The following is a 26,842-nucleotide window of genomic DNA, read 5'->3' as shown; positions in this document are numbered from 1 at the left end:
GGGAGGCAAGGCACCCTGCAGAGGGAGGCAGGAACTCGAAGGGCCAGATATGCCAAAAAGTCCTTTCTGCCATGGCCCCGCAGTCTCCAGGATCCCAGACTGCCGTATCTGTGGGAAACAATTCACCTCCTGCAAGATCAAGGGGTCCCACCTGAAGCGCTGTGTGTCAGAGATGGGGGTCCAGCCACAGGTGATGCTGGAGGCTGTGCACCCACTCCCTCCCCACCAGCAAGCTACCAGGGGGCGAAAACCAGCACACTGGGACCAGAGCGCCTTGCAGGACAACAACCACTGCTCCCTGAAATCATTCTACACCCCAGCACTCGCGCCACCTATCGAGCCATGTAATAACATACACTCAGTATCTGAGGATTTGACCCTGTTTGGAGATAGGACAAGAAGCGACTCCCACAAAACTGCACAGACTGTCAGACTCTTTGCGTTCCTGATTACAGCTGTGTCTTCTCTGTGTTTCAGAGGAAAAGTGTGTCAGCAGTTGGCAGCTCAGGTGCAGAGTCCCAAACAGCAGATTCTTATTGGAATGCAGACAGACCCCCTGGTCCAGCCCACACCACACAGCCAGTCTGCCAGCCAGAGCTCCCAGGGAAACCAACCCTGCGTGCCCTGAGGGAATTGGCTGACGAAGGGCTTACACTTACCCAGTGGGGCCACAGGACTGACCACAGACAGGAGCACAGCGCTACAGAGAGCACAAGTGAGTGACTGGGAAAGGATCTCTATTTCTGTATAAACAACGTGTGCTTTACCATACTTCTATGTGCTTTCCAATGTTGTTACTGTCCTTTATTTCACTTTGCTCTTTTACTCAACTTTTATATGGGTGAGGGTCCAAATGGCCCAGTTGCAACAATACTGGTACTGCTTTTCAAAAATGATGTATGGGCTTTGAGCTACTAGTTGAGTTACCCATTAACCCACTAATATCCGTGTTAGTAGTTCTGTATATTTACCTGCCATGACATCATGTTAGGTGTCAAGCTTTAACATATAATGAGAAGCTAAATTAAGGGGTCACTGCTAATAAGCAAGATGTTTCAAGGGATTCACGCCATTGTGCAACACCTACTGTAAGGGAAACTGCTGCCAAACTAGAAACAAGCAATGGAGTTGATTCGTGTAAAGACCTGGATAAATCTGGCAAATTGTTCTGTTCTTGATCTGGAGTCCCACATGCCTCTCGCAGCCCAGAGCAGGCGCCCAGAAAGAATTTCACTTCAGAACCCAACACTTTTCAGAAAATATTCTTTACTTTTTTTTTTTTTTTTTTTTTTTTAGTTTTTTTTAGTAAATAACAGCCAAGACCTTTTTTTTTCTTTAGCTATGACAAAGCTTGTTTCAACAACAAACAAACAAAAAAAACATGGAAATGGGCAGTTTCAGCAAGGCCAGCGTTGAGCCGCTGTCACCGTGGCAGTGCGGTTACTGAGCCTGTGTCCGGTTTCTCTTGCCTCTGAAGCTGGTTCCGAGAGCCCAGAAAGACAGTTTCCATCATCCAGGGACAGGCACCAGAATCTGATCTGGAGCTGAATGGGCCCTTCAGGACTGATTCACAATATTGGCCAAAAAACGCTGCGCCCACCACTCCTCCAGATCAATGGGGACGAAATCTGAAAAACAAAGTGGCCAAGGAATTAAAGGGACGTTGTATCATCTACAAGACTCCTCAATAGCTAATTGTGGGGAAGTGGTGAACAGGTTTCAGCGCTAATATTATTCCCCCCACATTCCCACAATTATCCTTGAGGAGTCTTCACAGCGGTTTTGAAGAAGAGTTGCAAGAATGGCAAATAATGAGCCGAAGTAAGAGAGGATCATGCAGAACACACTGCATTGAATTATAAGATGACTTGGGACACTGGGATTCCTGCATTCCAAGTAAAGCATCAGCATCCATTCAGTGCTAATTTATACAATAATAGGTATCCCTGGTGGTCCCTTGATTCCATAGTTTATGCTTCTGTGTGCTCCAGCGAAACCTTTCCTCCCTCCTTGACGCTCCTGCCACTAATCACGCCTGCTACTGCCTGGAAAGTCACCTCCAAGCCATGCTGTAGCTCGGAAATACTGAAAAACAACTTTAATGGTGCATTACCCTATAGAGTACTCACTCTTTAAGCTGGGGTTGGGTGACTTCTCTGTATACTGGACAGGTCCGTGCCCGTTCTCTGCCCCTCGCGAGTCTCCAAGCCGCTGCTCCACCTCTCGCCAGGCTGCAGAGACACAAGACCATTGCGTTTAAAGATCCCTGTTGTATTGAATGATTGTAAAGGTTGCATTGGTTCAATGTGTTTGAATGCATTACTTTAATCTGTCTGGACGAACTACAGTAACAGACAGAGTGCGACCCAAGAATAACTCAAACATCTGATCGTTGTATTTAACATGCAGACCTGCACATAGGAATGGTTATGGAAGTAATATTCTTATGGAGTGCAAGAACTACTCCCCATACTCCATGAACACACACTATATCTATCTATCTATCTATCTATATATAATTATGTGTTTTGTGCATATATAAATAAATGCTGAAATACACTACAGTATGGGTTGCGTTATCTGACAATATTTATAAATATCTTTCGAATTTCAATAGACGATGGTTGAAATATTTACATATTTAAAATCAATTCAAATATTTTTCTAAAAGCATTTAAACATTCCAAGTCACATGTAAATTGATTTATTGATCTGAAGTATTTAAATACTCTTTATAACATTCATTCCCAGGTCTTATCTACTCATTTCCACATAGGGTCTCTATTTTTACAACACTGAGCTGAATGTGGTTAAAGTTAACGCTCTGAGCAGAAGCACAGACTATCTTGAATTTGAGGATGCACCCCTGAAGAGCCCATTAGTTATCGCTTAAATAAGGAATAAAATGCCCACCAAGAGTAAGTCAACTAGGCCTACCTTCGTATACAAACTTGACATTCTCCTCGTGTGCTGCTGTGTAGTCCTCGCCCTGGCAGTCTGTCTGTGGCTGTGGCGTGTGGTACCGCTTGCCGTTCACCCGATTGAACACAAGCTTCAGAGCTGGGCTGCTGCAACACAAAGACAGCCGTCAAACCATCAGCTTTCAGCTTTGCAGTACGGAGGTCCTGACAAACCTCCATAGACTTGGTACCACAATTATTAGCACTGCATATGATTGCCACATAAGGTGACTCTTTGGCAAAAGCACAAGTTTGTGTCAGAAGTTATCACATACTGAACCATACAGTATTTGAAACATATATAACATGGCAAGTCACACAAATGACTGTAGTAGTTAATCCTGATGAAGCCGGTTCCATATCAATACTGTACAGTATGTACTACAATGTGAACCCAGCACAAAACTACACAGATATAAGGAGATCACCATTTGTGTTTTACATTTGAAAACCATATTAAGTATCAAGGAAAAACAATTGGGTAACGCTTTCAACATAGGATTTAGTGCTGGTATTGTCAGAAAGTATGACACTGCCCTAACTGTAACTGGAGGCTACTTATCATCCGTTTCTCAAACATCACATTTAACCAAAACTACTTTAAACAAAACCAGGAGCCAGACAGAATTCATCACTACCCTTTGCACATGACCCAATACTCCAACTACCCACTTAACAAAACATACTGCACATAATATTGCACAATGCCACCAACGTTTATATTACAATTGATTTTGAAATGTAACATACTACTGTTTGGGTTTTCTGACTGTGCACATTACATATATGATTCGCCTATTGATATTTAGAACCACATATACTTTATCTAAGTCTCTGGACTCCACACCCCACTTTGATAAGAAGAGCATTTTGTTCAGTTTCAGATTATTACAATCTGACTGCAAGCTGAAAAACAGCTGATGCTCCTGCTCATTGTACATGAACATTGCATAACCTGCATAACTTGAACACAAAGCCTATTTTTCAGCAACAATGTCTTAAAACCTGCTTCAGGCGACCTAGTTTGAGCTCTTAGTAAAACCAGAAATGGATCCAACTGGTGTGCAATGGGCGTCTTATTTGCATTCTTCTTGTTAGCACATCTGGGGACTGAATTAATAAAAAGCTTACCTTAATCTACTGGTTTATTTTTATTGTTCTACAATACAGTCTGTTTTAGTAAAGGGAGAACCGCAATGTTCGATTTGGGGTTACAGTTTTTCGCCTTCCATGTCCGCAGGTATTTTGTTTTCTCTCCACTCTGCATCGGCAGCAGTGCAACAGAGCAGGGCAATGATCTGGAGAGGCCGCGACTCGAAAACCGTTTTTATTTCATCCGTATACGTGTCATTGCTTAAAATCCCTAAGAGAATGTACGGTAAAGTTGAGTTTAATCCAAATAAAAGTATTTTTTTCTGACGTGCAACGGGGTGTCCCCAAAAGTCGTTTGCAGTGAATGGATTACCCCACGCATTTGCCTTTGAACCGAGCGTGGAACCACAGCACAGAGTAACCTCAACACAAGGTCACCTCCGCCTAGGAAAATCAAGACACGGGGCATTTAAAAGAACACTGAATAAACCGCTGCTTTAAATTCAATGCGTAAACATTAAAATATACAGCAAGATAAAACTGTGCGTATAGCTATACATAAAAGCAAACGAGCACACGCTGCACTACTACGCACAGACGAGAAGGATACTGCAAATAAATGAGGAGGTAGGGTTTGCCTTACGGTACACTTTAATATTTACAACTCAAGGACGACAGTCACTGTAAAACTAGGTAGCGTAGATGCACTGCATTTGAAATACCTATATATGATTATGTCACTTACTCAGATACTGGCCACTGCGCCTGCTTCTGCTTCAAGTCGTTGATCTTGTTGTCGATTTGCTGCGTGGGACCTATCAGTAATAAATTAACTAAAGTTACAAAACAGCACTGCTCGCATTAGGTAAACCAATGCATAGCCTTAAAAGAATGTATTATGTTTGCTTTATCCTGTACTGATCACAGCAATCTAATGTAATATATAGATGATTTTAGAAAACTTGTAACACAATACAACACAAAGACTGGTGAAATAATACAAAGTCCTTTTTTACCTGTTCTCCTTTGTGTGGCAAGTTTGCTGGGACCCCTGGTAATAGTGTACATCATGTGCTATAACAATGTAACCGGCCTCAGTATTGCACTTTGCAAAGTTACCAATGACTCACGCTTAACTGTAAGTAGCAAGGTCGTACAAAAAAAAGGCAATACAAAAAAATATAAAAGCCAAGCGTTCGTTTGTCCCGAGCTTCTTTTTGTGCTTGTAGCAGCCGCAATGTATTCCCAGCCAACAGTAAGATCTTGCAAAACGTGCGTCTGGTGTTGGGTTAAAAGTCAATTGAATAGTGCAACGTGCTGCTGGTGCCAGTGTACAAGTCAGTGCAATGTTAGAAGACTGTCCAGCAAATGCGCGTCTGTGTATGGTATTCCTGGGTGCTGTCTGTGCCGCTATCGTAATATCTGGCAAGGTAACTTTGCTTTGGAGCTACAATGTGACTTGTTTTCTGATGAAACCAGCTCTCAGACGGAAAGATCCTCAGTGTTACCACCCACCTGTAACGTCACCACACCACGCCCCTTTTGGCTGATTTAAAGTGGACGCGCCCTTCAGATGACGGGACCTTATACATTTCTAGGGTTAATGTGTAGTGGACGCCGAGGGTTCTGGAAATGCGTTTGGCATGACCTCCCTTGGTTTTACCACAGATTGTGCATCTATTGTTACAGCACAGACTATTTTTCTACTCTTCTCAACAGTCCAGATTTAGCTGGTTTACACTAGATCTTAATTGTTCAAGATGTCACAGTTACAATATTAAAGCTGGAGGTGGTGACCTTATACCAATGGATTGGTGGGCAAATGAAGCCAGTATCTTTCATCTTCTGTAAAGAAACAGTCCAGCTGCTGTGAATTTTAGTCATGTTTACTGGCCCATGTTTTAAAATTATATATATATATATATATATATATATATATATATATATATATATATATATATATATAGCTCAAAGAGCCAGCTGCCCAACGTTTCGATATGTTGTACATATCTTTCTCAAGGGAGCCTGTGTTTGAATCCAAACATTGGAGGTATTTATAGGTTTTTGACGGCATGACAACTACTTGTTATTGTTTACATTCAAATTCATGATTTATTCTTACATGATGTAATGGTGTTCTATATATTGTGACATCATTTTTACTTCTATCTTTGAATCTGTATTAATTCTAATTAACACTACTTTATATAAACTTATATTTTTATTATATCATGCAATGCTGGCTCTGAGGATCAGTCTAGATTTGGCCTCCCCAGTGCATCAGCATGCACAACTTTTGAATGAATTTTGTTTATTTATTTAAATGTTATATATTTATTGAAATTAATTAGTTCATTCTTTTCTGTTGAGTCCCGCTGGCATAATCGTGTTCAGTCTATTTATCCATTTACTTTCTTTTATTCTTCTATATGTCGCATTGTCTAATTTGAGCTGTTCTAATACTACAAACTTTACTTCATTTATGTCATGTCCCTGACTGGTGAAGTGCTGTACTATTGGTTCATTCATTTTTTTATTTCTAATTAATGAAAGGTGGTTCTGAATTCTTTTATATAAAGTAGTTCCAGTCTCTCCAACATATTTGATTTCATCACATTTTTCACAGGCTATTCCATAAACAACATTGCTATTTTTACAGTAGGTATTAGTTTTTAGTGGATATGTGGTGTTCTTATGTTTAATTATATTTTTACGTTTGTCTATGTATTTACACACTTTACATCTACTAGTGCATATGTTCGTAGAACCTATTTTGTCAATTATTCTTTTATGTTTACTGTGAACTAAAATATCACCTAAATTAGCTTCTCTTTTGAATGCTACAACTGGGGCCTTAAGAAATACTTTTTTTAAAAATTTTCTGAATTATGTAGCAATATATATATATATATATATATATATATATAATCACTCTAAAATGATGCCAGTGTTTAACTTTTTAAGAAATTGACTATAAAACTAGGACATAATGCATAACTGATCTATGTTTGACTTAACGTTATAAACAGGTACTTTTGTGGCCTTTTGGTGTTTTAAATATCCTGAAATAAAAAGTCGAATGTGATTAACACAGCTTCCGTCATGGAGGGAGCAGGCACTGCAATGCAATACTCTTACCTTTACTCAGCAGCCAAGTTTCTTGTAGTGCTGGAGTAAGCATTTTATTAACCACTTTCTATAGCTGCCAGCCTCGAACACGGCACTTGAAACTGTGCCATTTGTCTATAAGCAAAGGCAAATTCAGGATTGTGACATTGAAACACCCGACATCTATAGTATGCTCTTGCACAAATGGGCAGACTGATGAATTTGTTCTTTTTAATGTCTCGACAGTCTCTTTAGTTTTACTCTGATTCCATGTATCTATGCTTAAAGTAATTGGTGATTGTATTCATGTATTTTGTAATACAGAAAAAGTGGCATCTGTTGCATGTCAGTTTCAGTCAAGACCACAGGTCAGGCAGACTTTGAGAGAGAGCAGATAGGTGATTGGTTTCCTGGTGTCCAAATAATCTCAAAGACGAGGACTTTCATACATTTTTCCTCCCACCCAATATAACACCTTGCAGCCTCACTCAATTGTATTGAATCTGGGCCATCCATGTTAGTCTTACACCCTATTAACAGTGTTATGGCCTGTGTTTCAAACAGCACTTGATAGGGATTGATAATTGCACTGGGAGCATTGAGGTTTTATGAGTATAATACAGTGTGCTTGCTTGTTAATGTTTAATGATGTTTTGATATGCTTTACTATGTTACTGCTGATGCAGTGAATGAATGAGCTGTTGAACTTTTGGACTTACACCTTGCACAAACTTTTCTAAGTAAAATATTTTACCTGAGATTTTATGATAAAAGAATTAAAAGCATGTTATGAAAGACAAAACGATTCCAAATTAATTCAGTTTGGATTGCTACAAGTCTACAACCTCGAATGAATGTTAAAATACAAAATGATACATCAACTTTGAGCACAAAAAACAGGAAAGTGATCTTTTTTTTTTAGACATTCCTTCCAAACCTTCTTTAATAATCCAAATATCATCTCCTTGCTGATAAAATTATGAACTACAATTTAAATAATAATATTACATTTTAGTTTAGCCTTCTGTGCACTCAAGATTATCAGAATGCAAACCTTGTTGCTTACATTCCCAAAACGAAACTTCAGGTGTAGGGACACACACTTCCTACCCTTGTGTTCCATACATGCTGTAATGGGAGCTTATAGAGAACATCTTCAAGTCTGTTGAAGCTCAAGCAGCAAAAATATAAATTAAAAAGAGCAGCACCCTTTTTTTGTTGTTTTGTTTTTTTCAAAAATTCGTGTGATGGCTTTTCAAATAACATTTCAAATAAGTTTAAATGGTTGAATGAAAAAATGATCTGGCAGCTGATTTGGAAGTACTGCAGCTATCAGCATTGTAAGCATTATCTGCTGCAAAAGCCGATTACAGCATACAGCCATATGAAGTGATAATAACATTGAACATTACATTGACCAAATTGGTAAGAAATATTTAAAAAATGAAACCAGAAAAAAAATCTATTAAAATACAACAGAACACTGGGTTCTGGTGAGATGCAACATGATCTACACTGTTAATGTGAGTGGTATCTGAGTGACGTGGGGGCTGAAGTCTAGGGTCACCCCCTTGGTCAGTAATGGGGCTCACAGTCTTCCAACAGACTGTCTGTGATGTAGCCGCACCCCAGGACATTCTGGTAATATTCCTTTTCTGCCAAGTTATTGATCGTCCAGCCCACAACTTCAACTCCTCGGGATTCCCAGAAACGCACATACTCTCTGTCAAGGAAAGCAGACACAGGGATCAGGGGGAGGGGGGCATGTTGCATTCATGCTGAAACAGATACAAATTATGTAGTTTGGCCCCAGAACAGGAATGTATAACTTTACATTGTTTGTCCGGGTGCTTTTAGAATTCCAAACTGTGAACGAGACGGTGTAGGTCGGTGTTTTTCATATGTTGTTTGCATACAAAGCCAAGAATCAAAAGGGCCAACATCCTGTCACAGTGCTGCTATCTCCATATACAGGGCATGTTAATGTAAGTATGTCCATCATACAAGGGTGGTGCAGTGGAGGTAAATTATTATGTGTGCAGTGATAGGTTATTGGGAAGGGAGTTACACAGCGTCGCTGCCAGCAGTAAGCAGGTACTCACGGGGAGATGTAATTCTTCTGCATGATGAAGGCAGAGACCCCACACAGGTTCCACAGCAGGCTGTGGTGACTCCAGTCCAGCAGGACGTCCAGCAGCATGAACCAGTAGTGCTTCGAGAGGGAGTTGAAGCGGGGCGTCCCGTCCCCCAGGTGACTCAGGCTCCAGGGCCGGTGAGTGAGGGCTGTCACCACGGACGGGTCAGCCTGACGCATCTGCAACAAGAACAGGACGGGCTTTAGTAAAACACGCTTCTGAACTGGGCCTCACTGTGTTATTTTGGGGGTTGAATCCGATGGATCCGCTCACTACAACAATGTAGTCAAACGAGACTTCATTGACAGCATGAGATACAGAGCGGCAGTCTTCTTCTGATCTAACAAAGAGCTCTAAATAAGCCTCTTTCATGTTTAACTTGGTTATATCATTCCTCATTGGTTATTTCTTAATTTGAACTGCTCTCCAGGTACAGCTTGACCTGGCTCTATCTCCCCTGGTCACTTCAGAATTTCTAAATCAAACACACTCACAACCATGCGTTCAACACACACATGCACACACAGCCACAAGATATATGGATACAAAAGGTTACAAGACACAGACAACTTCTATATATCACAGCCAAATAAGGGGTCTGCTTCCTTCTTGGTAGCTTTACACTCTCATTTGCACTTTGCAAGTAGCAAGTAAGTGTCTACTATAGTAGGCATAGAACTTCATGAGTCAGATGCATAAAGCTATTTTACTCTAAAACCACCTTTAGCACATTTTTCCTTCTAAAGCAAAAAAGAAACAAGCTTTTATAAAACTTCAGACATATTCTTCCCCCCCTTTTTTAATTTACCAAAAAGCTTACTTTGTAGATGACCTTAGGTTCAAAAGAGCAGACAATGCTGCTGTTGTAGAGTGTGGGATATTTCTGGTACATCTTCTTCAGGGCAGCAGCAGCCTAACACAAAGGGACATGGTTTACTCTTGGGAACCAAATGGGAAAAGTCTTTAAATAAATAATCAATCTATTTTGAGTGTTGTGCTTTTCTTCTTTCTCTTCTATTGGACTGGCCCGTACCTCGTCAGCATGCCCTTTGACATCAAAGTAAATAGTGAGCTGGTTCCGGAGAGACTCCTCTATTGCTTCCTCCAGTGTCGGCACTTTCTCCCCATGATAAATGTTCCTGAAAGCACAATTGATGAGCGATTCCTAAGATACAGCTAAAGAGACAGAAGGGTGTACCATTGCAAGACAGAACACACGAGAGAAGTATCCATGACCTAGGCTCTGACACTATACTCTCAGTGATTGACAATATGCACAAGCCTTTCTACTGGGTATTGAGTTCCTAACCCAAGTCCCAGCTTCCTCTATGTTGCCAATTCCCCTCCCAATGTTCCCCAGTACAGTGCTAGCTTACCAAAGCCGATGCTTGGCTGCTGCATCCAGCTTTAGAATGTCTGTGTAAGTCAGATGACTGAGTGGTCCTGTCCCATTGGTTGTGCGGTCCACAGTGCTGTCATGCATCAGGATGGCGACACCGTCTGCAGTGAACTCCAAGTCCAGCTCCACTCCTGTGGCTCCATTCTCACTGGCCTGGGGAGTGATGAAGACCCTTATTATTGACGGTTTCGTTATGTCAGTACTGTAGTATCTATCTATCTATCTATCTATCTATATATATCTATATATCTATATATATATCTATATATATATATATATAAATATATATATATATATAAAATTCCAAAGATCAGTTTACAACGGAAAGTAGATTTCCAAGCATTAAATTTATCCATGCACTGTTTCATTATACTTACATAAGCAGTTCCCAAAATAGAACTGCCAATCAGGTGCTTGTAAAGTGCAGAGGAGGGTCACTGTGATACATTCGCAGTAGGTGGAAACCCATATATAAATGCCCACTACTGTCCTTGTTTTATGTTGCTATTTTATGTGTCAGTATGTCCCAGAGCATATTTACCTTTGGATGAAGTAAGCTTCACATTCAGTGCGGTCGTATAGCCCAGTTTAAAGCCACAGCAGTGAACAGTTAAAGGAAGCTTGTCAATTAATAAATGACCGTTTAAATTCAAAATGAATAAGATAACAGCTAAGCATGTCGTTTTTACGACCGACACTACACAGACTTTATGCTATTGCAAACACATACTCGGTGCGTTATGTAACCGAGCGGTTCAGAGGGATCGTTTTTCCGCTCACTCTCATCATGAAACCTGCTCTGCAGCGCTGTCAGAGCTGCTCGGGAGGAGCGGAACGGAGCAAATGGCTTCTTACACTGAGCGGCTCACTTATTAACCCACCCACGCCCTTGTGAGGTATTGCCCCCTTACCTTCCGGATTGCAGCCAGGGTATTTTCAGGGGCGTCATGTGCCCCTCCGCGGTGTGCAATGACAGAGATACCGATACCGGCTACTCTTCTGCCGGGCCGCAGGACCTGCCTGGTCCGGGATACAGGAACTGGCTGGTACCGGAACATTAGCAAAAAGAGGTAGACAGAGGCGGTTAGCACGGTGGAACATAGCGGACTTCTGGTCCCCAGCAACAAAACCAGGAACACGACAGAGAAACAGCCAAATCCGTCTCCTATCGGAAGCATTCTCGGGTCGGTGTTCAAAACCAGCGGGCCCCTAGTTTGAGTCTGGGTTCTTCAATCCCAGAGCACTCAATTTCCTGCCTTTGTTAGGCGAGGCTGACACAGGAAGCAGTCGTTGTGAAACAGCAAGGATGATCGCCTGCCCACGACGGTCGTGAATGCTGCTGCCCTTGACTGTAATATCGTATTGCAGGTTACCTGTTACGTTGTCTGTAATAATAATAACGCAAAAACATGTGAACTGCATCACATGGTTAGGCTGATAAATATCATACAACACGTAATCTGTATTGGCATGCATGCATGACTACGTGTATCATAGGAGCCTGCACGATTGCAAAATATACTGCATTGCAATACAAAGCAGAACATAGTCACTGCGGTATTGCGAAACAAATGGCATTTTCTGCAACTGAAAAATGGGACCAAAGCAACATCCTAGGTGATGAAGTTTAATTAAAATGTGACACAATGCTAGTTAATATTATTATTATTTGGTATGCATCAGCTGCAGAGTTACTTACAAAAACGTCTCACCCGAAAAGACGGAGCACAAGGAGGTTAAGTGACTTGCTCAAGGTCACACATAGACTCAGTGACTGAGCTGGGATTTAGTCAGTGTCAGCTCACCGATTTTCAAAAAAAACCAAAAAAAACATCTGTATGTTAGATTTTGGTTTCTTAATAACATCGTTTAACCCAGACCAACAAACTGTTCCATCATTGGTGTGTTAATTTTGACAATTTCAACCCCACCACTACTACAAAATACACATTACTCCTAAAATTAATTCCCCATGTAACGGGTAATATTTTTTTCACGGCGGCATGCTTTGGGGGCATGGTTTATTATGGGCGTGGAGACGATTATCTCCTCCCTTAAAATGCGTCGCTTGTGTCGATAACTGTGTTATTTTGAACAGATAAGAAGGCGTTCCTTTTGGGCGTGTTTCCAGTTAGTAGATGAGGACTTGGGTTGCTAGGAAGCGGTGTTGCCGCCGGAAGATGGCGGCTGCGATGAGGAGGCGGGCACTGGTATTTTACATCATAAACGGACAAAAATAAAGGTTATGTTTTTTTTTTTTTTAAATCAGTAACCGACAACACAAACCGTTCAGCACTCCCAGTTAAGAAAGAGATATACATCGACCAGGGAGTAACAGAGACAGCCTGGAGAATGTTCTAGGCAGAATTACATGTACAGTGCATGGTTGGTAAGGCGGGTGGGTACTTTTGTGTAATTTGATTCATGATTTGTATTTTTGTATTTTCTGATTTACATGTTCTTTTCTGTTGTTTTTCTTCTTTTCTTTTTAAAATTTGCAAAACACAATATTTGTTTGTATTTGTACATCCCGTTATTATTTATGGTGTTAAGTATTATCACATTATTAATTACCAGAACAACGCATTATTGACTGATGTCAGTAGCTGCTAAGGTTACTATACAAACATTACGAGGCTATGAAGGCTGATTGATGATCTCAGATTTTACATGTTTAGCTAGCTAATGAAGCTATATTGAAAGTGGGATATGGAATAATACTGCACGTTTTGCTATAATATTATTGTAGACAAACCCATATTGCAAGAAAGAATTGGCATACATTTTCTGATTTTTTTTCTTTGATAATAAACCAAGAGCATGTCTTTGTAGATTGTGTTGTGAAATTTGTTTAATTAATTGACTTGAATGATTTAAGGTTATTGATTTTTGGTTTAAAACTAACATAATGTGCCGATACCTGTGTGTCTTGTATGAAGTAGGTTTCTGGGGCAGTGGACTTCTACTGGAATCAGTCATTTTAAACTGTCATCCTGTAATCGTTTGATTTCACTATCAAACTTACTGTTACTATTTGTAAATACCAAGTACTCAATGGGGAATATTACAGTAATGAAATAGCTTACTTACAAGATATTTTATTTAAAAGTAGATTTCAGAAGCAGGGCATTAAGAATATTAAATGAATACTTAACAAAAAAAAAAAAAAAAAAACTATTTTGAAAAACAATGATGCTTTATTTAAGCCTAATAATTAAGACCTATTGTGTGGATCTGTTGTATGTGGTGTCCCACAGGACACACTTGGAAAATGACTTCATCTCACTTAGAGAGAGAAAAAAAAATGAGAGAAATTGTAGTAAACCTTTAGGGCTTTCACCTCAGATTATTACTAGGTTTTGATTTTATATTCCCTCTTTAACCAATCATTTCCAAATCTTATCCAAAGGGACCATTTCAGTGCACATTTTATAATGTGTATTGCACAATATAAAAGACCATATGTGTGTTTCTTGTTGTTTCTCGCTAGCTTTGATAAATAAGGTTTGAATTGAAGGATTTTTACTGATAGAATTACATTTCAGTGGATCCACTTGCTGAAATAGACCTTTTACCAAGTGTGTCAGAAAAAAACATTAAATCCGTCTATTCATTAGATTTGCAGCTGTCACTGCTTTTGAATTGAAGTCCAGTTGCAATTGTCCGTTTAACTCATAAGGCCTCTCACACAGTGCTTTTGTTTAGTTTTAGTGCCACTAATCATGACCATGGAAACACAACTCAGCACAGAGCATGTGCAGTTTGATGCTCTGTGGGCATGCCAGGCCTCGGGTCATGGCTGTGTTGCTGAGATATGGGAGACAGCCCCATAAAGCATGTGTCTATGTGTGATTGAGCTGTGTATGGCTAACAGACTTTTAGGTAGCTATATGCTGTCAATAGATTTTTGCTTTTGAAATATGAGCATCGTTTTAGAATCGACAGTAACATGCAGGTCAGATTTTGCAAAAGCATTGTAAGGCAGTCTCCCTATCTCCCTAAATATAAGAATTTGCCCCACGTAGCTTAAGTTTTGCAAGCCTCTTTCACCCCTCTGTTTTAATTGCCCTGGCCCCAGGTACAGTACTGTAACTATTTCATTTAGACTCACTTGGCCAGAAACTAATTTGGCCAGACATGAAGCTGCAGTGTCCCCAGTCAATTTACAAAAAAAAAAATGCTTTTCTTGGTGTCTGTCTGCTGGATCCACATAGTTTAGACTTCTGAGATAATTACAGCATCTAGTTTTTAACCATGCGTTCTGTTTTTCCATTTCTTCATAACAATACTATTGCTTGCTCTCTTGGTTTGTGTTTGTGCAGTTTACCAGTGGTGAGATGGAAGACTATGAGGCGTTCTATACAAAGCACCTGGCTCAGATCCAGGGGGAGGTGCAGCCCCGCATTCTGCCTGTCAGCCAACAGGGGGGGCTCTCCATTATCCAGTTCCATGGTGTTCCTGCCCTGTCACCTCTGGTAAGGATTCTCAAAGTAGAGATAGTGTGTGCTTGACCACATCCCATAACATTTAGGGTCAATAGCTTCTTTCCATTTTTCCTCCAAACATTTCCCACATGTCGCTCATATAGCAGGTCCGAATTTAGCACCAGCATGGAACCCAGTCCTGGGTTTCAGAACTATCCTAAATTCTCAAACGGGAATTTGAGATCAATCCGCCTGGAACTGATAACATATGTACATGTGATTTAGGTACTTTTCTCACAAGGTTATTTTAGCTGCATTACCTCACACTGTCATGTGCCTGTGTTTGAGTTTCTCAATGCATGGTTACCGTGTGGATTGTCCCCAGCGTGGTTGCTGTTTACAGCAGGCTGTGAGCTGCACGTGTTGACAGGTACAGTGACAGAGAAACGCTCAGGCTGGGAACTCATTCGGATTTTAGCAGCATCGCTGTCACATCGACATACAAAACAAGCCAGTCCCAAGACATAAACCAGTCGAGGAATACTTGAGAATAGCTGCTGGTCAGATTAGACTGGATTACTATCAAGAAGTCAGAAAGCTCAGAGGTAAACTGCTTTATAGCTAAATAAATAAATAACTACTGCTGTAAAACTGTCAATCAAGAAGCAGTTAAAGTTTCATCTGTGATTACATTTTTTATTTTGTTGGTAATGCTTATATATATATATATATATATATATATATATATATATATATATATATATATATATATATATATATATATATATATATATATATATATATATATAATGTGTTTGTAGTGAAAGCTTGATATGTCTAATAGTCTACAGAACTAATAAACAATTTTAAAATACTTTTAAAAGTAAAAAAATGATCAGTAAATAAGGGTAAATTGGTTAATGTGGATACTGGCTGGTTAACATAGATTAGTCTGTACTGTACACAAGGCTCCTTATACAGTATAAGGTGTGTGGGAAATTATTTTAAGACTGAGGAGAATTATGTCTAAACAAGTTCATGAAGTACGGACATTTACCATATCATTGATCCTTCTGTATTTTGCTTCTCAAAGAACACAATAGTGGATTACTGTGTTGTGTAATCTAACCCACAGTGGTTTAATTCTGTTTGTGTGTGTGTGACTCAGGTTACAGTTTTTATTTTATTTTTTTTATTCTAGTAGTATTTGGTGATTTAAGAATGTAATGTAGAAATGTCCAATATGGATACGTACAGTTTGTAAAATGCAGTGTTTTGTCTTGTTGAGTTTTCTGGTAGGACTAGTGAACTGAGAGACTGGGGGTTGAAGAGACTATAGCGAAGATATTGACTGTGCTCTTTGTTACTGGAAAATGTTAAAGAAAGAAAAAAGAGGGACTCATTTTGCATTAAGCCTCTTTTGCCTCAACTGATTTCCTTTTTTGTTTCTTTGTCAAGACATGGTTAGTTAACGTGGATAAGAGAAGTTGTAAAAGCTGACCTTGGTGTTGCTCACTTGTTTTCAACCATGTTCCGAGAGCTGAAAGAGCCAAGGGGACTAACGGCTTTTTATGTAGGTCACTGCAGCTATTGATTATCACAATCGAGTTATTGATTGTTGACAGGGGTAAGTCCCTGGGGCAGTGCTGCTGTGGATTATTTTGCCAGACACACAAAGTGCTACAATAGAGAGGGAAGCAAGTTTTTACACAAACTTGAAAATGCAGTTTTGTTTACCAAATTCTGGTTTTGTTATCTTGCCAGTCTCACCCCGCACAGGCTAGGAATTCAAGATATTTATTGAATGTAGACTGTGCAGTTAAGTGTCTCTGTTGGTTTTAGGATATGGTTACTCGCCACCCCTGCAAGCAATACCATTACTATTAAGCAAACAGAATGTTCCACTCACATAAACAGTCTTCATCATATCAGGATATTCTATTACTGTTTTCTGAATAATAGAATACGTTATCCTAATGCTGTGATGTGCTGATTTTGTTCCAGCTGACCTTGGAGCGACGGCAGGAGATGACTCAGTACAGGCACCGCGCTGTAGAGCTGGAGACTGCGAGCCATGGTCTGAGGAGGAGCGCCTTGCTGACTCGGGTTCAAAAGATCCTGGAAAGTGTGCAGGTCAGTGTCCTGGGTGGAACAGCATGGTATTGTCTGCTCTGCTCATTGTCAGCGCTGGAAAGAAATAACTGAAATACTTATTAATGCCAAGTATTGCCCAAGGTTGTGAAAAGGCAAGTCAAACTTCAATGAGTTGCTTATTGGAGCTAATAAAATTTAGTATGAATCAAGGCCAGAGCATCAATAAAAAGAAAGAAAATCAAAGGAAAGTAAGTTGGCAAGTGTACCTATAGTGTAAAATGATTAAACATGGATTATATCGGATCATATGCCTGTGAAGCAACAGATTCCTTGTTGTAGTATTTCAAGACAACAAAAATGAACCAGTATCTTTCAATTTGCAATTTTCTTTATAGATGTACAAATAAATAAGTAGGATGAGTTCTCCTTATTTTAAAATACAGATTCAATTTCTCACATATTTTTTTATACCCTGTAATAAGTTCAGACCAATGCTAAATTGCACATTTTTTTATGGTGCCTAAAAAACCAAAGAAAAAGTGTGCTGTGTAAATTTCTATTTTGAAGCGTATCTGTGTGGAAGCTTGTTCTTAAATAAACTATGTAGATGATTAACTGCAGGTACAAAGTGCATTATAACTAAAACCCATGGTTATTTTTAACCAAATGAATACACTTTGACTGCAGTTGTTTGTTTATTCACTTTTTTAGTTCAGCCAGATATCATGTCCATGATTGGTGGTTGCCTGTCTGGCAATGTATCTCAACCAAGGAACAACATGTAGTTATTTAATAAGCGTTATTTAATAGTTGTTCTTTACAGTTGTCCCCCTGGCTATGCTTACCATCCAGATCCAGTCTTTGTTTACAGCTGCCTGCTTGGAAACCACAAAGCGGCCAAGGGAGCGTGCTTGTCTCAAGTGTCAGGGCTCATTATTAACTGCAGCAGACTCTACCCCCCTCGGACTAACTGGAAAACACACAACCGTCCTTGTTTGGATGATCACAGGTCAACAGTCTGGCTGTATCACCACTGAAGCTGAAAGCAACATAATAATGGGTTTTAAGGATCAACATACTTGATGTTTTACTGCGGATAGATCAGCTGTTGTTGTAGCTTTGGACTGATTACATGTTTTGGCTGCGGCCGATGTAGGTAGAAATTTATTTATTGTCAGCTGCTTTTGTGCCATTTTTGTTTATAACTGAACCAATTCCATTGAATGTATTTTAGTCGTGTGACTTGTAACTACTTGCTTTGGTCACTGAAAATAAAATATCCAAGCATACATGCTGATGCAGATTAAATGTGAAGCAATATGAAATAAATGTAGGTATGCATGTACTTTCATTTCCATTATGAAGTTATTTTTATTTTTATTTATTTTTTGTTATTTTAGCCCTGCTTTATTTTAATGATAATGTTTGAATGATGATTTATGCCGTAAAGCTCTGTATCAAGGCTGCTCATAAATTACAGGTGATTTTGACATATCCATTTTTTTTTTACACATATTCTAAAGGATAGTCCTCTTTATAAGCCCTTGATCAGCTGTTTTAAAATGTTACCAGTATAATATAACACTATTTGGTAATTTCTGTTTTGCTTCCAGAGCTAAATTGTGTAAACATGTCCCATTGTCTCACACCAGATCTATAATTGATCTCTCCTGAATACCTACAGGTACGGAAGGTGCCAAATGCAGGTGAGCAGGTGTCTGCTTCAGATGATCACTCCCAAAAATCAGAGGCCAGGAATGGGTTTGCCCTTCTTCCTGACATGAATGGGCTGCCAAAGGGAAGAGTGTCAGGGGTTGCTAGTGTGCCTCCAAGGAGCAGTGCAAGAGAGCATCCCCAAGAGCAGAACGGTGTCCTCGCCCCTGCATCCCCCATCATTGCAGAACACCCCACTCCCATACCAACCCTGGGCTTGAGGGGGGAGGAGGAGGACGAGGAAGCCAGCAGCTACGCTGTGAGTCTGCAGAGCTTGCTGAGGAAGTCTCGGGAGTACATGGAGAGGGAGCAGGGCAGACGTGGGGTCCGGGGCAGCCACAAGTTGGGAGCGGCACGTGGGGAGAGCCTCTCGGATAAGGAGAACGAGGGCAGTGGGGGGACAGGAGAGCTCTGGGGGAAGGGTCAGCCCCCTTGTCGCAGCTGTAGCCCTGTAGTGTGGGATGTCACCAGCCCTGCTAGGCCCAGCACCCCTCCCAATCAGCAGTCTGCAGGCTCCGATTCAGACAGTCCGGAGTCAATCTCCCTGTTGCCCCGCAGCCTGACTGGGTCCTACGCACGGCTGCCCAGTCCTGAGCCCAGCCTGAGCCCAAGGGTGCACAGGCGCCGGCCACGCCCTCTCTCTGCAGGAAACATTGTCATACCACGTCCCCTGAGTGCCTGTGAGTACAGTCTTATGGCAGACAAGGGGCAACACCACACAGGGCAGAACCCACAAAGGGAGAGCCTGACGCCACAGGCTGCATCTGGAGAACCGGCATTCTGCATCAACAAAGTGCTCACAACCAGTTCTGAGCTCTCCGCACCTCAGTCTCCAGTCCCTGTTGAGGCCTCGCCCTGGACCTCCCATGCACCCTTTTCTGGCAGTAGGAGGCATAGCCGCTCTGGCATCGCCCCCCAGGGAGACAGCGTGATCGGAGATGCATCTTTCCGCAGGCGCTCGCACACCATGGACAGCGTCTCGTCTTCCAGTCTGAACATTGCGGAGGAGACAGGCCCTGGGTTCCAGGACAGTCTGCCCAGGAGAGCTCCACGCCGGCGCTCCCCCGCCCCCCTCAACAAGTCTTACAATGTGGAGAGCCCCTCCCCTGTGCTGCTGCTACCCCACGTGGGCAGCCCCGGGGCTGAGGAGCATCCCGAGACCACCTCCAAGAGGAGGCTGGACCTGGAGCTGCGGGGATCCAGAGAGAGACAGCTGAACACCAGTCATCCAGGCACACCAGGTGAAGAGCAGGGGGGCTACAGCAAGACTGAATCATCCTCCAGCGATGTTGGTGAGTGCGCCAGGGAACCAGGGGTATGTCCTGTCCAGTATGTTGTGATGGGTTAACAGCATTTTATAGGATTTTATTTTTCAGGCACTCTCAGATTACACTGGATGACTTCACGTTGCCCCAAAGCTCTTACAATGCTGTGTGTCAATACAGTGCAGCTTTAATAAGTATGTTGGCTGCTGGTACCAGTGGAACAAGACTCTTAATAAGAGCAATTTGCACTTGCTCAGTCTTTTAATTGCAGTGCAGGGAGGTGTTGATTGTGTTATTATGGAACCTGTCCCATCTGAATCCAGACCAGTATTCCCTGTGCCCCTTATTGCAACCAGCTCATCACCCCCACCCCCCAAAACCTTGATGTGTCACTGCAGGTTACGTTGCTAGAAAAAATGAATTGAGACTATTTTTATAATTGAGCATTGGTCTTTCATTTAAACTATCATTTAACTTGTTAGTTATGTGCAAATATTTATAATTAGTGAGAGGAGGGAGGAGTCAGGAAACAACTATGCGGTATCTCGAGTTTATAATATCTTCGCTGGGGCAGAGAGGGGTTGCTAACTGTGTTTTTGTTTCCCAGAAGAGGCGCTGGTTAAAAGGCAGATGCTGGCTCTGGAGGCAATGAGGCGCAGGCTGGAGGAAGAGCACGCTTTGCAGCTGTCCCTGCTGATCGCTGAGCAGGAGAGGGAGCAGGAGAGCTTCAGACAGGTCAGTCATCAGACGGCGTCACGCTAGCAGCACAGTGAATGTGTGCAGGGTCCTAGACAGTAAATAGAAAAACTGGTAAAGCTAAACAATCCCCATTATTTATTTGGGCTTTTCCGGTTTGTAAATTTTCATTTATTAGCTTCAGATTCCACACCATGATTGTCTTTGATTGTCTGTCTGTATCTGCTGTGTGGAAGCGTCTGTGTTGATCTGTCAGTTATGTGTGTTGTGCTTGTGTCTCTAAAGGAGATGGAGGAACAGGAGAGACGGTTGAGGGACAAGCGAGTGGAACTTTCTCATCCTGGTGAACGACGAATCTCTATAGAAACTGAACCAGACTGGAGGGCAATCAGTGGGAGCTGTCCCAGCGCAACGACTCTGACACAGGGAGATATTCACACTGGCAACATCTCACACAGCATAGGTAAGCCGCTCCACCTCCTTTAACTTATAGGTCACAGTGCCTCCCAGTCCTACTGCACTGAAGCACAGAATCTCTTGGCCACACTCTTCCCAGGGACTGAATCTGTCCTCCACAGTAAATATACACAAGTATGCAAGCACATGCTATGACTATGGCTTGTAGACGTATGGCTGAAACCTAAAAGAAATCAAGATGAAGGATTAGTAAAGCCTAGCTAATTACAATACTAGGGTAGTTCTCTATAGTGGAAAGCAATTCAATCCAAGATCATTTAATAAACATTCAAATTGTGTGGTATCTTGTATTGTCTGTTTTACACCATCTAGGCCTGTAGTATCTCCAATAAACACAACATGAATGGAATATTACATACAGTAAAAATGTTTTAGATGCATTATAGTAGATAAGCCTCCTTGTGTCGTCTTGCCATTCTGTCTCTGATGCTCCCATGTTTCATGGCAGGTTTCCATCCCCAACTTAGTCCTGGAACCCCCCAACCCTCAGCCCAGTCCCCCTTCTACCTATGGGGACCTCACCGTGGGGGCTGCAAACCAAGAATCAGGTGGTCTCAGGTGAGAGGACTCAAGCACTCCTGAGTTACAGGGGCCTGTCAATGTGTGTGACAGTGTGGATGACAATAACCTGGATATCCAATCAATAATTCCACCTGCTGCATGCTCTGCCACTGTTGGCCATATTAAATAAACGTTGCCTGGGTTTTAAAAACTGTATTCTTCTTGTGTCCCGCAGGCAAACTCTCCAGAGGTTCATCAGCGGCTGTGTAAGCTGAGTGCCCTGGCAAAGGGATTCCTGACTCGCAGAATGCTGCAAACTGAGAAAGTCAAACACCTGCGACAGACAGTCCGGGTCAGTACTCACAGAGCACCAAGCCTGGCTGTTCAGGATTTTGGTGTTTTGCGCTTTTGTGTGAAGAAAGCTAAGTGAGTGTTTAGTTTTAGTTTAGGTTCCATTTTTGTAACCTGGGCAAGACTCTTGTGAAGTTATAGGAACAACAAATGATTAACAATGTTACAAAAATAAAATACAATAATTTAACAACCATCTCAATCAATTGTGCAAAACACCTATATTTAGCTGTACGATTTAAGGATTCAGTGATACCTGGACTGCTACTATCAAGCTTTATTAACATAAAGATGCAATATGTATTTGCAGGACACGCTGGAGTTCATCAAGACTTTCAAGACTGAAGGTTCCCTGAAGAGAGGGGCAGCCTCTGCGCAGGATGTGTCTCTGCAGGAGAGGGTGCTGGCACAGGTACACTGCAGCAGTCTGGTGATGCTTTTTACCTTAGTCCCTGACGCCAGCTTGGTGACGTTCAGGTGTGATCTCTGCTCTGTCTTTGCTCCCTAGCTGCGTGCCGCCCTGTATGACGTGCATGACATCTTCTTCCTGATGCCACAGAATGAGAGGCTGGGTCTGCTGCAGCAAGACCGGGAGTTGCGCAGGGAGAGGAAGCTGCGAGAGATGGTAAGGACATCCTGTAGCAAAGGGAGGAGGGGCCTGTGCTCTTTGTATGGTGCGAGAGAGCACAATGGAGACATTATTTTAATGGCATATATTGTAATTTTAGGAGAAGTTCAAAAGCCCACGAGAGAAGGTCACCTTGTCTGCAGCAACCCAGAAATCCCTGGACAGAAAGAAGCAAATGAGGTGAGTCATCAACACCACTGTATTGCAGTTACACGACAGTCTGGTAGTGCTGTAAATTTATGAGTTATCAAGTACCCTGAATAGAGGAGACTCCTGTCTGGTAGTAACAGTGATTACTTTAAATACAGGAAAGTAAGACGGGTCATCAATAAGTCTAGTCCAGGGCTTGTAACCAGAAGGTCACCGGTTCAAATCCCACCTCTGCCACTGACTGACTCCCTGTGTGACCCTGAGCAAGTCACTTAACCTCCTTGTGCTCCATCCTGCGGATGAGATGTTAAATCAATGTCCTATTGTAAGTGACTCTGCATATAATGCACAGTTCACAGCCTACCTCTGTAAAGCACTTTGTGATGGTGGTCCACTATGAAAGGCGCTATATAAATATATTATATTATATTATTATTATTCATAGTATTGTATTTAAAATATATTGATATGCTGAATTAACATAACAAAAGTGAAGAACCAAAATATTATCTGCACAATAAATGTGGGTGGACATTTTCAAATGTTAATAAAGCAAATAAGAGGTAGGAATATTCATTTTAAAGCATTGGTTAGTACTCATTTTAAGGAGCTAGATATTTTTCTTATCAGGGTCACGGAGATGACTGGACCGAACAAAAGGACCCAACAGAAACCAAAGAGCCCACCAACCAACAGGTACCTATAAAACATCAGCTCTTCCCAACCTCAGTAACTGAAAAAGCAGGTTGTTTGTGGGGAAAGAATGAAAAAGGTTATGTTTCAGTGCTGGGCTGCGATATTCAGCTTCTCACTGATACTCTGATATTTCTGTCCCTCTCAGGATCCTCCAGCCAAACCAGGGGCAGAATGCCCCTCTACAAGGGCAGCTCTGTCGACAGGGGTGAGTAAGGCAGGGGGCACTCTGTTTTGGGAGGGTGGTGGGACATGATATTTTTAACAGTTACAGAAGATTGGGACAGCTTTATCAAGATCTTTAGACCAATGTGTAATTTGCACCAGGTTATTGTTTAAGGAAAGTACAACAATTTGTTACAAACAGTTTATGCATGCTTGCTTGTTCGGAGATATATCTACTCTAGTCTTGCAATTGCAAGATGCAATTTGCTTATAACCTAAACTGGACAATGCCTCAGAGTAGCCACAAGAAAGCTTCAGAGAAATAAATAAATAACCTGTGCTGGCACTTGCTTAAACTAAGCATTCACAACAGTTCTGTGTAAATAAAAGGACACAAAAAATAAATAAACTCACTCCTGATGTCAAATTCTGGTATAGGGTATCTTCATTAGTATTAGTAAATTCTGAGTGTACAGTAAGTCACAATATGAATTGAATTCAGTGGCCCTGCAAATTGGAACATAGTGCCACTTTATATAGGACAGTAAACTTGACCTCCTCCCTCTCTTTCTTTCTTTCTTTCTTTCTTTCTTTCTTTCTTTCTTTCTTTTTCTTTCTTTCTTTCTCTCTCTCTCTTTCTTTCTCTCTCTCTCTCTCTCTCTCTCTCTCTCTCTCTCTCTCTCTCTCTCTCTCTCTCTCTCTCTCTCTCTCTCTCTCCCATCAGGAGTTTGTATAGGAAGGGCCCAGAGGAGCGAGTGAAGCGCTCAGACAGCCTGAGAAAGCAGCATTCTCTGGGATAGGCCCTGAGGGAACCAGGCCAATCACAATACATTGCCAACCCACACCAGGCAAGCCATCAATTTAACCATGTGACAGAACTTCCTCAAAGTGCCCACTGCACTTTTTGGAACTATTTTACAAAATTCACTTAACCTTTTGAGGTGTACATTCTTACAAGTACTGTTGCCTTTGAGTCTTCTGGAGCACATTACTCCTACCACAACACTAGAAGTTTCACCCTGTCCTTGTTCACTTCCTGTGCTGAAGGTAATGGGAAGCTGCCTGAGCCTGCTGTGTGAGGCTCAAGTGGCTTCTTAATGCCTGCTGCACAGGAAGTGATCCTGGACAGAAAACAAGACAGTATAAAGTAGGAGTTGTTGGAATATTGTTTTGCTAATGAGTAAGAAACATTCATTATTTTAGCCTTCTGTGACCAATGACAGGTATACTCCAGGCAGCTATAAAGCTGCTAATAGAAATTATTTTCATTTAAGTAGATCACCTACCTTCAAGGTTGGATGTTTTTTTTTTTAATTATATTTTTAAAAACAGAATACTGGTGACAGGTCAGAAAGCCTGGTTCTTAAAGTATAACTCTTCATTTAAGTTCAAGTGGTCACAGTCCTGTCTCCTAAACAATAGCCAGCCAAGCCACGGATGTCTTCAATTGCAGTACAGCTTGAACAACAGCGCCCCTTGCTGCTGCCATTTGTCAGCAGAGCGGAATCTGTATAATTTTGCCTGACTTAATGCCAAGCGCACATTGGGGTTGATTTTTGTTTTAGAGCTTTTTCACATCATAGTGCAGCTTTCATTGTATTTGATTGTAAAGAAGCATCTGCTTGTTCAGTGCAAATAAAATAATAATAAAATAAAATAAAGCAGTAGCTTTTTAAACTATTTATCTGTATAATATGCAAGTTTAGATACATAGATTGTTTAGTAAAGTTATATAGCGAATGTTGCTTTTGCTCTTAACATGCCTTTTATGCTTTTAAAGGGGCAAAAAACTGAACTGCAGTGCTGCTGTGATACCATAGGTGTTGATATAGTAATATAAAGTAATACAGAGTGTAATGTCTTTTCTTTCCCTTGTTAACTCTGGTACCTTCCCTCGAATTCATTGAGTTCAGGAAGATGTTCGCCTGGCTGTATTTCTCGAAGCAGCTTGAAAATACCCTCTAGAAATTTGGAACCTGCCCTTGCTATTTCTCCAAATCTGTAAAAGCTTAAATTATACAGTGTAGAGTTGGGAATCAGGTCATTTGAAAAACACCCACAATCTGTATCACTTTAATATCTTACAGTATCTTCCTTAAGTGCCACCTGCTGTATCTTAACAGAACTGCAGACGGCTTTTGTTCTGCATTTCTCTGGTCCTACATGCCAGAGAATCCAAACTGCAGTCCATTGAGTTCACCCTCTTGCAAATGGCAGTGAGCCTTGGTGCCATTTCAGATGCCTTCAAGTGCCAGAGCTGATCAGCCAACCAGCCCACGGGCTCTGCAGTTTAATAATCAGATGACATGTTGTATTGCAATGTTGTTGTTTTTTTTTTTTTTTTTTTTTTAATGACTTCCTTACATGACGATTTTGAATTGTATTTATTATTTTTTGTATAATATTCTTACTTGTTCCTGTTTATAAGCATGTTGTAATAAAATTGTCCTGTTAAACAAACCAGCCTTTCTGCTATTTTTTACTACACTTCTGTAGCTGCCCACAAAGGGAGGATGTATTTGTTACATTTACATGGAACAGTAAGATGTATACCTAAGGAGAATTAAAATTTAAAAAATAGATGCATTTCATAAGCTTAAATGAGTCCATGATAGAACATTTAAACTGTAGAAATCCTTCATGTCAAAAAATAGATATTTTCTATTCATTTTTGCACCCATGGCCGTAACTAGCTATGAGGACACAAGGTTGTTTTTTTGCATCATCAAATGCGATGCTCATGTAAAAATTCTGGAAAAGTACAAAAGACTCCTTCATTTTCTCTGTTGGTTTTTTGTTTAACATAGATTTAATAGTAAATACCAAGCAGTCATATAAATACTGTCAGCTATAGCTTGAAACCTGAGTGTGACCTCGGTGGAATGTCAGCTGTGGTTATGACACTGTTTGCATCATAATACACTGCTAAAATTAGTTTCCATGAATGATAAACTTCAATAGTAGAAGTAGGTATCTCTATTCAGTTGAAGA

General features: G+C 41.1%; 3 protein-coding genes across 8 annotated transcripts; 1 reads left to right on the top strand and 2 right to left on the bottom strand.

The window, feature by feature from the left end:
- Positions 1 to 1,275: 1,275 nt before the first annotated feature.
- mcrip2 (MAPK regulated corepressor interacting protein 2) lies at positions 1,276 to 5,574 on the bottom strand. 2 transcript variants are annotated; one of them, XM_034053000.2, is made up of 5 exons: positions 5,069 to 5,574; positions 4,798 to 4,867; positions 2,938 to 3,065; positions 2,130 to 2,231; positions 1,276 to 1,628 (listed from the first exon to the last, which is right to left on the bottom strand). In XM_034053000.2, exons 1-5 carry the CDS (start codon positions 5,121 to 5,123, stop codon positions 1,558 to 1,560), a joined length of 426 nt encoding a protein of 141 aa, XP_033908891.1. In that variant the 5' UTR covers positions 5,124 to 5,574; the 3' UTR covers positions 1,276 to 1,557. The 2 variants fall into 2 exon arrangements, with proteins under 2 accessions (XP_033908891.1, XP_033908890.1); XM_034052999.2 differs by having other exon boundaries at positions 1,280 to 1,628; positions 2,938 to 3,068; positions 5,069 to 5,572.
- A 1,816-nt stretch (positions 5,575 to 7,390) lies between these two features.
- On the bottom strand, positions 7,391 to 11,888 carry gde1 (glycerophosphodiester phosphodiesterase 1). Of its 2 annotated transcripts, none has more exons than XM_058995807.1 (6): positions 11,236 to 11,355; positions 10,672 to 10,847; positions 10,329 to 10,434; positions 10,116 to 10,208; positions 9,263 to 9,474; positions 7,391 to 8,883 (listed from the first exon to the last, which is right to left on the bottom strand). In XM_058995807.1, exons 2-6 carry the CDS (start codon positions 10,776 to 10,778, stop codon positions 8,736 to 8,738), a joined length of 666 nt encoding a protein of 221 aa, XP_058851790.1. In that variant the 5' UTR covers positions 10,779 to 10,847; positions 11,236 to 11,355; the 3' UTR covers positions 7,391 to 8,735. The 2 variants fall into 2 exon arrangements, with proteins under 2 accessions (XP_058851790.1, XP_033908061.1); XM_034052170.3 differs by lacking the exon at positions 11,236 to 11,355 and adding an exon at positions 11,606 to 11,888 and having other exon boundaries at positions 7,396 to 8,883.
- Positions 11,889 to 11,971: 83 nt separating this feature from the next.
- On the top strand, positions 11,972 to 26,311 carry LOC117431165 (centriolar coiled-coil protein of 110 kDa-like). Of its 4 annotated transcripts, none has more exons than XM_058995804.1 (15): positions 11,972 to 12,062; positions 12,964 to 13,092; positions 15,017 to 15,169; positions 17,123 to 17,251; positions 18,897 to 20,217; positions 20,798 to 20,925; positions 21,172 to 21,349; positions 21,812 to 21,921; positions 22,100 to 22,216; positions 22,526 to 22,627; positions 22,724 to 22,840; positions 22,944 to 23,023; positions 23,624 to 23,689; positions 23,835 to 23,894; positions 24,576 to 26,311. In XM_058995804.1, the coding sequence occupies exons 2-15, from the start codon at positions 13,066 to 13,068 to the stop codon at positions 24,649 to 24,651; spliced, it is 2,664 nt and encodes an 887-aa protein (XP_058851787.1). In that variant the 5' UTR covers positions 11,972 to 12,062; positions 12,964 to 13,065; the 3' UTR covers positions 24,652 to 26,311. The 4 variants fall into 4 exon arrangements, with proteins under 4 accessions (XP_058851787.1, XP_033907738.2, XP_058851788.1 ...); XM_034051847.3 differs by lacking the exon at positions 11,972 to 12,062 and adding an exon at positions 12,199 to 12,311; XM_058995805.1 differs by lacking the exon at positions 11,972 to 12,062 and having other exon boundaries at positions 12,356 to 13,092; positions 20,801 to 20,925.
- Positions 26,312 to 26,842: the final 531 nt, after the last annotated feature.

The sequence above is a fragment of the Acipenser ruthenus genome, chromosome 22 (genome assembly GCF_902713425.1).
Source record: "Acipenser ruthenus chromosome 22, fAciRut3.2 maternal haplotype, whole genome shotgun sequence".
NCBI classification, from domain to species: domain Eukaryota; kingdom Metazoa; phylum Chordata; class Actinopteri; order Acipenseriformes; family Acipenseridae; genus Acipenser; species Acipenser ruthenus.
Note: the sequence above shows the minus strand (reverse complement) of the source record. Positions and strands in the feature narration are given on the sequence as shown.